Raw genomic sequence first — 10,438 nt, 5'->3', positions numbered from 1 at the left:
GGCCCGGCTTCGGTGTGCAATGCCCGTGTCCCCCACTATCACCTCGCCGCTTCCCCCCTCCACCCCTTCTCAATCTCTGGTGGTTACTTTTGGCTCAGATTAACTGAAGGAAATGAAAGGGCACCGTGCCCCGGGGTGGGGGGAGCGTGTGTGGTTCACAGCGCCCCCTTCTCTTTGTTTCCAAATGAATTTGAGCCTTGAAATGCTTCCAGAGTTTAATTCGGTGGTTAATCTGAAGCTAACAGACTTTTTGGTGAAACGGACTACAGAACGGGCACTCTGTGCAGCTTGTACATGGGTCTGAAATGCCAGTGAATGAAAGAAGTAAGCTTCCTACAGTTACCCCTCGGCTTTTGACGTGTTTGCAAGGATAGGTTGAGAGCAGCTCTCGGGAGGTCTTTTTCTTACATGGATCCAAGACTTGCTTTTTTAAATTTTTTTTTATTTTTTATTTTAAATGCAGAGAGAAGTGTTATTTCAATGGGAGGCACGACTTGTAGGTCTGTTGGAGATCTTGGAAGGAACCAGCAGCGTAGTGTGTGTGGGTGTTGTGATCAATATGCTGAACTTAGAGCTCTAAAAAAACAAAAAGAAAACAACAAAAAAACCCAAACCTCCAAAAAACATAGCCACCAAACTCACACTATGGCGTAGCCTATGGTGAAAGGCTTGTGAGATAAAAAGCAAGTGCCAGGTGGATTTATAAGTGATTTTTTTAAAACCAAATGAGCAAAGTGAAGAGTCAGCTGACATTTAATACTTTAAAAAAAAAATGTTAATTGTGGTTGAAATGGCAAAGCCTTGTGAAAAGACTTTGCAATATCAAGGGACTGGTTAGTAAGTTGGGAGGTGAAATCCAGTCTGAACACTATGGAGTAATGTGCATAAAAAGTGTGAAATGTATAAATGCATAACTTATGTGGGGAAACATCATGGCTTCAAACTGAGCTGTTAGTATCCCAAAGAAAGGATTAGCTGAAGTAATTTTAAGCATTTCTCCAAAATATGTTTAATGCTTTGTAGCAAGCAAATAGGCAAATCAAACATTAGAAGTTTAAAATAAAATAGAACATGTTATTATATTGCTACAGGAATCTACCATGTGCTTATGTCTCAAACAGAAAATATGTCTATTTTCTTGTTAAAGTGTATTACCTTATTTAAAAAAAATAAATCCTAGTTTCTTTTTTAAAAAGGTAGGATGTTGAGAGCTATGTAATGATTTCTGCATGAAGAAACTCTAAGTAGGTTAGATCTATGTAGCCTGGAAAATAGGTTGAAGGAAGGGCGATGGTTATAAAACTGAGTAGAATGAAAAAGATGAACTGGGGATGAGTGTGAAATTCTGTCATTAGAGAGGAGTTGGAGTACATAAATGATCGAGCTGCAGGCTTAAAACAAGAAGTTTTCTTTTACACAATGGAAAAATGAAGTGCAAGCACATTAGCAAAGACTATTTTGGATACTGAAACTTTGATCATTTAAAGTTTATGGAAGACGAGTCAACATCTTTAAGCCATAGTACCAATACTCAGGTAAGGAAACTTCTGAAATACGGATAATGGAGACTGCAAGGGTATATGAGGGTGCATCTTGTATATTTTCTCCGGTCTTTCACTCTTTTCCTGTTCATCCTGTACTGTATGTTGTTACAGACTAAGTGATGACCTACATGGATATTTATTCAAGTTTCTATATGCTCATTAGGTGTTGTCTGACCATCATCTTTTGGAATATGAAACCTCCTTGCTAGGGCTTTTTATGTTTTCAGAGTAGGCATATGAGATCTTTCCTTACTCCTTGCTGAGAGGTTAAAATAATTTTGCAGTGTGGTGTCTAAAATAGGAAATGAGGAGCACTTTCTCCAGGTCTTTCTACTTTTGTCTGTATGTGACAAATGGAATTGAAATGCTGAGCATCTCTTTAACTTTGCCTGCTAACTTACACATCTCTCTAGTGCTTTCGTGCTTAAAGAGAGCAAAGTAATTAGTAAATGACTTTTATTTTTAAATGGCTTATAAATACTTAGCAGTTTGAAGTTCTGTATTATGCATTCAACTTTGATTCAATGGATACTTTGTTTTGAGTCCTTCTTTGTATTTTAGTTTCAACAGTACTAAAATGATTGCTAAAAGTCACCTAGATTTCGAAAGTACTGAACACAGGAAGCTGACATGTTCATTTTTTTGGAGGGGGATTTGAACTGTTACCTTGTTAAAAGTGACTCAATGGGATTTGATAATGGTTTGTGGTATTGGTAATGATTTTTTTCATCATATAGCATTTATTATTTAATACTGGTACACTTACAGTTCTTGTGGCATGATTATTAATGGAAAATATTCAAGGAAAACAGTATCAACACCACTACTAGACAAAACTGAGCACAAGCTACTTCCAACTTAATTATTTGTCTGTGCCAGTGATAGGCAGTTTCTTGTCCACCTTCTTACCTATGGGTCTCTCTTCTTTACAGCTTGTGAGATTCCTAGGAAGACTGAGTGCTATGTATGACAGAATACAAGTAAACAGCCAGCGAGACACTCAAATTAATGGACAAACCTGACACAAGAATGGCTGTGTATAATCTTGAGTAAGCTTGATCTGTTGATAAGAATATCTGATGAGACATATTGAAATCTGATGAAAAGAGGTTACCGGGTCAAGAGCCTAAATTGCTGTAATTTGAATTTTGTTTGGCTTATGAAAGGACTTGAGGAATGCTTGCAGAGTACAATAGACTTAAATATCCAGGAGACACCCTATTATCATATGGATTTCTTATGCTTATCACAAATAGCTAAGTGCTATAAAGCTTAAATAATGGGCTAAAAAAATTCATTTTACCATTTTTCTAAAGTAAAAAAACCCCAAATTTCAAAGTACAAACTATTGGAAGTTATTTGGACTGGTTCTTCAGCCATGTGAAAAGCAAATGTTTATACCTTAATTAGGCGTTTATTTCTATATAAATACTTTGAATGAATGACCTGATTTCTTTTTCTTTTAAATATTTCTGAATCTGAAATTGTTAGGAAGCACAGAAGTCTTGCAGCTTGCAACATCTCTATTTGTAAACTGTTCACATCTGACATAGAAACCATTGAGGGACTGTAAACATGGCAATTTTTCAGTTGCTCTTTTGAAAGTGGGACTAAAGTAATTTGTTTTCACTTTTTTTTTTACTCCCACCTTTTGATTTCCTTTCATTGCTGCTTTTGTGTATTCCATGTTCCTCTGCAAATGAGGGAAATTCATGCATAGTCAAGGGTATAGGATATGATAAAATAGGCAAGGTGAACTCTAGTACTGCTTACGTCTCTACCAATGTAATAATGCATGGAGCTATGTGAAATTGCAGAAGTGCCTTCAGTGGAACAGATGGAAGCGTTCTTCTAATTTGGCAAGAGAGGCTAATGAGATGTGGTTTGAGAGACATGACCTTAAAATAAAAATCATGTAACTCAAAGTGCTGAAACAAATATGTGGTTTACATCACGAGTCTGAATTCAGTTGCAGATGGGAGAGCAGTTGAGCCCTAAATTCTACCAGAATAATTTTAATGCTTTGTTTAAACAGTTTTTTAATTAACTTAAATGAGTGAATCTTGTAAGATTCCTCAAAAGATGAGGAAAGTCATGCTTGATTAGATCAGCATTAAAGAGAAAATACCCTTTAATTTGAAGTTGTTTTGAAATGCTTAACAAATGAGAGATCAGAAGAGTTTCCTTGTTATCAGTCAGCAAGCAGCATGTGGTAGAGTGTTGCGTTAAACAGGACCAGGTTTAAAGAGCTGTGCAGAACCAAGCACTCTGTCACCCGATGTCTTCTGTTATTCCACTATCAGAGTAGTGTGTGCTTCCGTTCATCTGATCTCCTCCATAGCAAAGCTGTCCAGTAGGGCAGTATATTATCTACATATTAAAAATGGTGCAGCATTAAAGTGACTTTAACAAGGTCAGAGAAGAGATCTGATGCAGAGCTCAGAGTGGAATCCAGTTCCCGCCAAATCTCAGGTCAGCTTCTAGAGCTCCATGCTCCTTTTTTTTCAGCTATAGCAGCTTGAGATTTTCTGTGTTGGACACTTCAGCATTTGAATTCAGACAACATTCACCATGGTGATACCCCAGTTCTAAACTAGTCTTCCATGTGCTGGAGTAATGGTATCCTATTTTCAAATCAGTAGGGGCGCAGAGGTAAAATGATCTTGCAAGACTGCAAGTTCATAGTAGGGTCAGAAATAGGAGCCAGATCTTCAGAGACTGTCCTGTACCATCACCTTCCTTCCTTTCTTGGTTTCATTTGTACTTCACATAAGAAAAATCAGATTGCTTTGCCCCAGCATTCCATATCACCCTGGGGTTTTGTTTGTCCTTCCTGCTTCGAATCAAGGAGGAAAATGTGCTCAGGAGCACATAATAAAGAATAAATAAATAGCACCAATAAAGAAAACCCTCTGTCTGTTAACTTTTGCCTAGAAGCTGGTGTAAGGTGAATGAAATGCATGGAGTGGAGACTTGTACTCCTCACCTTTTGAGGGGAAGTAACATAGTTGAATCACTTTGTTTACTTCCCACACCAGCTCTTAGCTCTTTGTAAAGAGGAAAGAACAGAAAATGTAGCTTTAGTGAAGCATAGTCAAATCATAAAATCTGTTTAACATCTTGATATTGCATAGATGTTACATACATCTGTGTATGAGTCAGTAAAGGAGGCTTTGACTCATGGGTCCATCTTCACAAACATATTGCATCATGATTTATAAGAGGGATTGACATACTGATGGCATAATGCCAAATGTGGCTTAAATGTGTTTGGATGGCACCTGGCTGTGGCATTTTAAGTGAGACAGTGGCTCCCATCTTCACTAAAACTCTGCAAGGTTGGGGGCTGCTATTTTGCTTAAATCCAAAATACTCTGTCTGTGGTAGACGAGGTTTCCCAACTCTGGGTTCAGGTACCTGCTAAACCAAGAGCTGGAGCCACTGCTTTGCATTGCAGTGATGTGCTGTTGGATCTGGCTTACTTCTTTGAAAGGCAGCTTCTTTCACTGATTAATATAGAAGTATTATACATTACAGTCTGCGTTGCCATCTCTGCTTGTTTGCATATATTGTGGGTATGCCATTTGACTTCCACAGGTTAAATCAAGCTAAGGATGATTTGAAAAGGTAAATCAAATGGCTAAAGAAAATAAAGCAAGTACTTGAAGACTGATTCAAATCAAATATTTTCTGTGTGGTGAAGTTAAACCAGTAGGACTTCTTTGAGAGCAGCTTACCTGAACAAAGTGGCAGCATTTGAGACGCAAACAGGTGCCCAGGAAGAGCTCTGCATCAAAAAAGCTGCAAAGCTAAACTGAGCTGCATACAGACAAGAATGGATGGAAATGCACATTTCCCTTTTTTGTGTATTTTAAATTACAATAATTTTCTTTTTAAAGATACACTATTATGTAACTTAGAGTTCTTCAGTATGGCACGATGTCTGGTGTTACCATTTTGCAATGTCCTTAAGAGGCTGAGAAATGAATAGAAAAATGTGTTGTCTTGTAATTCAGAATTAACTCAGTACTATGAATCTGCCTCCGGGCTTTGCGTGTGGTTTTGTTTAATGGTGTATTTAGTTGATATTACTATTGGAGAGAGTTTCTCTTACACAGAATAACTTGTTCTTTAGTAGTGTGGTTATTTCCAAGGAAATTCTTTTTTAAGTGCTTAGTAACAGTGAGGCGACAGGGAGTCTAAGCTGAAGAGGCAGTCTTAACTTGATTCAGACAAATGTGTTTGTTCGGGGGATTTTATTTTTTTTTAAACTTTCCATCCAAGCTGGCATTGTAAGAAAGAAATCTTTCTACTTTGATTACCGTATACCTAAATATCTCTTCAAGGCAGGGAGATCGTTTGAGGTTTTGTAACTCTGGTTTTCAAGCCTGGTTGCCTTCCCACTGTTATCATTGGTTAAGCCTGTTGTAATTTTTATTTCAGTACACCACATTGTGGTTTGTGTCACCTGGCTATTTATTATCATTGGTCTGGTTGTTTATTGGCTATAACCAGTCTTGTTGGCTGATTATTTACAGTGTCTTGTTTTGTAGTCTTGAGTTAGAGAGCTCTAAAGTCTGGTTTTGGTACTTCGTATTTTGGATACTTGGACCATTGTGCTCTAACTCAAACAAAACATGGAAAAGAAAAAAGCTGCTTCTCTTGAGTGTGTCCGAGTATGAACCATGAATGTTCTTTAGTATTCACCCCCCTGCCTCCTCCCCAGTAATTCTGTGTATTAAGGGGCCTGTTTGCAGTGATAGAGGACGCATGTGGTCTTCTTTATCTAGCATAAATTAAAATATCTCCCTTAGTAGGCTATTTATTTATACCAAGTATATTCAAGTCATGCTTCTGTAAAGTGTCCTATAACTCTATTGGGAAGGCCCTGAATATTTTTGTCTCCTTTGCCCTCCTCTGTGGTGTTCTGTGGAAGTAACATGTCTGTTTCACAGTAATTCACTTTGCAGGTGTTTTAGGTAGGATTTTAAACAACCAAACAAATAAAAAGAACCCCAGCCAACCAATCTGTGGCTAAGAGTTTCCCACCCCCACACACATGCTTAAGTGGATTTAGGAGAATGTACCACATGCTCTTTTGCTCATGCACTTTGACATCTAGTGTCTCCAATTTTGTGTCTCTCAACAATTTGGAAGACATTTTTAAATGGCTTGTAATATTCTGCTTGTGTCTCACTTTCTTGCAAGCAACCTATATTCAGTTGGAATATTTTATGCATTTTCTTTCCCATGTGGACTAGAAATTATTATAGGTTTTGGAAATTTGATTACAAATAATGGTGGTTAGACCCGTGAGAAGAATGGATTGATTTGTGGTCTTCATAATGCACAAAGCATTGAAGGTCCCAGAGACCTGAAATACCCTTCAATGGAAACAACTTTCAAAAAGTTGCTACTTCAATTTTTACTTTTAGATCTAAAAGAAGAACGATGCCAAAACCAGACATCTGTCATTGAGGCTTTTTCTAGGTGCAGCGAAATTTAATGCATTTTTGGGACTTCAGATTCAATTTAGTCAAAAGTCATTTAAAGGTTTAGGTATCAATGGAAAAGGAAGTACTTGTTGCAGGCTTTACAAATTAATTTAGATCATAAAAGGCTGTCATGTAAAAGCTTTCCTCCAACTCTCCTCAGCAGCAGAGAAGTTACGGAAATTAAAAGCCTGCAGGATGTGAAAAGTATTCCAGGAGGGGAGGGGAAAGGTGGGATCTTGTTTCGTTGTAAGCAATGGCTTGCTCATATTGGCACAACTCCGATTACAGAAGAGGAAGGAAAATAGTGGTGCTGTGGTTACAAAAGTGCCACTTGTTAATCTTTCTTCCCCTTCCCTGTTACACCCCTGCTGACAGCTGTAGCTGTGTAACTGGCAGGATGGCTTTTCCTAGCTCTGTAAAATAGGGCTCTTAATATTTGCATAGGTCAGCAGTATAGGCTTGAATAGCTAGCAAGACCTTCTGAACAGACAATGGGAGCATTAGTTTGTAGTTCTACTGAAGACAGATGGTTTTTTGGTGTTGCAAATGATTTTATATAGGATTTGAAATAGCCATTTAAATTTTCATAGAATCATAGAATGGTTAGAGTTGGAAGGGACATTAAAGATCATCCAGTTCACCCCCCCCCGCCATGGGCAGGGACACCTCCTACCAGACCAGGTTGCCCAAAGCCCTGTCCAACCTGGCCTTGAACACTTCCAGGGAGGGGGCATCCACCACTTCCCTGGGCAACCTGTGCCAGTGTCTCACACTAAACCCACCCTCTTCCAGTTTAAAGCCATTACCCCTCGTCCTGTCGCTACCTGGCCTGGTAAAAAGTCCCTCCCCAGCTTTCCTGTAGGACCCCTTCAGGAACTGAAGACTGCAATAAGGTCCCCCCAGAGCCTTTTCTTCTTGAGGCTGAACAGCCCCAACTCTCTTAGCCTATCTTCACAGGGGAGATGCTCCAGCCCTTTGATCATCTTCACGGCCCTCCTCTGGACCCACTCCAACAGCTTGATGTCTTTTTTGTGTTAGGGGCCCCAAAACTGAACACAGTATTCTAGCTGGGGTCTCATGAGAGCAGAGTAGAGGGGCAGAATCACTTCCCTTGCTCTACTGGCCACACTTCTTTTGATGCAGCCCAGGATGTGGTTGGCCTTCTGGGCTGCAAGCGCAATGTTGCTGGCTCATGTTGAGTTTTTTGTTGTCCAACACCTTCTCTTCAGGACTGCTCTCAAGCCATTCTCTGCTCAGCCTATATTTTTGCTTGGGATTGCCCCAGTTTTATGCTACTTAACTGTGTATCTTTAAGTACTTAATCTCCAGTATCTGAAGGGGGCTTACAAGAAAGCTAGGGAGGGACTGTTTACAAGGGTGCGTAGCAATAGAACAAGGGGCAATGGTTTTAAACTAGAGCAGAGTAAATTTACATTAGACATTAGGAAGAAGCTCTTCAATATGAGGGTGGTGAAACACTGGCACAGGTTGCCCAATTAGGTGGTGGAGGCCTCATTCCTGGAGATATTCAAGGCCAGGCTTGATGGGGCTCTGAGCAACCTCATCTAGTTAAAGATGTCCCTGCTCACTACAGGGGGGTGTGACTAGATGACCTTTACAGGTCCCTTCCAACCCAAACTATTATATGTTTCTAAATTATTTTCGAGAGAGATTCAAGAAATGTGACCATCTCAACTCTTTATTTGCGTTGTTTTGAGACCCAGAGTATTTTAGCAGTGGAGCAGAATGCAAATTTACCAGATAATGTTAATTTTACTTAATAGGATTTGGGCATGGTGAGGGAACACCTTTAATTTGGGGGATGTGGCCTTTTAGAGAACTTGATGAGGAAAACTTTGTACATTTCAGAATAGGATTTATTATAAAACATGGTATTAATTTTAAAATCTCCACAAATGTGCTTAGTAGCAATTATGTAATGCAGCTTTTAAGATGTGATTTCCAGAATTATGTGTTTTCTGACTGAGGGTAGAAACCCTAGTTCTATCTTTTTACAGTACCTGTGCAATGATTACACAGTCCTTGTTTTAGGTATAACCACAGAAATCCCTTTTCTCCTGACAGTTAAGAACTTCATTTGTGCAATGGTGATCACCCACCTACTGCTGGCTGTGGCAGTGTGATTTGGAATGTGTGCATCCTTGTCTGGAGCACAGATGTTTGGTTCCAGATGAGAACAAACTTTATCAAGTGGAATTGGCATTTACAGGACTGCAGAAAGGAGTGGGTGTGTTGCAGAGGGGTGTTGAGCCTGAGAGTTGGCAATTATAGAGGATGGGAGCTCATCAAATTTTTTTCTCACTTTTCTGGTATACTTTGCCTGAGAGCTAACTATCAATTTGCATGAAGTAACTAACCTTTCTTCTTTCTCCTGCAGGCTGGTACGTGGTCTGGCAATTGTTTTTGTCTAAATTCAAATTCCTGAGAGAACTGATAGGTGATACGGGATCCCAACAGGGGGACAACGAGCCTTCAGAGACTGAAGCTGAACAGGAGACTCCACCCTCGCCTCAGAGAGGAAGACAGAAATCAGCTCGACAGCGAAGGGCTCCTACAGAGGACACAACTTAATGTACTGCACTGAACTTCTGACTAACTAGGAGTGGTTAAGCACCTCTACACTGTGTTGTTCAGTGGTTTGATCTTACTGGAAAACTGACTTAAGAGGTAATATTAATACCTGCGGACCTTTACTTCTGAACTACAAATATATGCTACTTCGGTAGAGGTTCAGGGAGGGCTTCAGCAGCAAGTAATAGAATACTGTAAGAAAGGAGGAGTGGAGAGAAATCTCCATTGGATAAATGCTGACCTGCTGAGGCTCCTTTCTCTGCACACAAATTAAAAACCGATCCTGGACCATAGGCTTAGCCTTTGCGTTAGTCTGAACATAGCAAACATTTCAGACTTAAAATGGTTTCTAAAATATTTTTTCTTTACAGCACTGTATCTTCATATAGTGAAATTGAGTTTTATTTCCTTAGCTATATATGAATATATATTTTTTCTTCAACCTTGAGAATGTGTGTGAACTTGAAAAATGGTTGAAAGAATATCCTGCTTTAGAAAGTATTCTAAAGTGAGATTTTAGTTACGTTCTTATATATATATGTAAAAAGTAAAATGAAATATGAAGAATCAATATTAGATGCACATGGTTTGGAGGTTTTTATTATCTCCTTTAAAAACAAATTAAAAGGCAAAAAACTGAATCGGGTGGTAAGACCTGTTTTCTTGGTTTTGGCACAAGAAGGGTTACAGGTTAAACAGTCCTGCTAGGTTTCTGTATGTTTTTCCTGAACCTTTTACTCAAAGTCCAGCTTGTGTTGGAGAGGAGAAGGTGCCTAGGTTATGTACTCACTGTTCAGTACTCTGAAG

At 39.1% G+C, this 10,438-nt stretch overlaps 1 protein-coding gene across 1 annotated transcript; it reads left to right on the top strand.

The window, feature by feature from the left end:
- Nucleotides 1–8,164: 8,164 nt before the first annotated feature.
- Nucleotides 8,165–9,631, top strand: SMIM13 (small integral membrane protein 13; the record flags this gene model as incomplete). Its single annotated transcript, XM_010189107.1, has 2 exons — nucleotides 8,165–8,180; nucleotides 9,420–9,631. Coding segments are annotated over 2 exons (228 nt in total), but the record flags the coding sequence as incomplete, so codon positions are not given.
- Nucleotides 9,632–10,438: the final 807 nt, after the last annotated feature.

The sequence above is a fragment of the Mesitornis unicolor genome, unplaced genomic scaffold, assembly GCF_000695765.1.
Source record: "Mesitornis unicolor isolate BGI_N332 unplaced genomic scaffold, ASM69576v1 scaffold6260, whole genome shotgun sequence".
NCBI lineage: Eukaryota > Metazoa > Chordata > Aves > Mesitornithiformes > Mesitornithidae > Mesitornis > Mesitornis unicolor.
The sequence above is the reverse complement of the archived record's forward strand: the minus strand, read 5'-3'. Positions and strand labels throughout refer to the sequence as shown.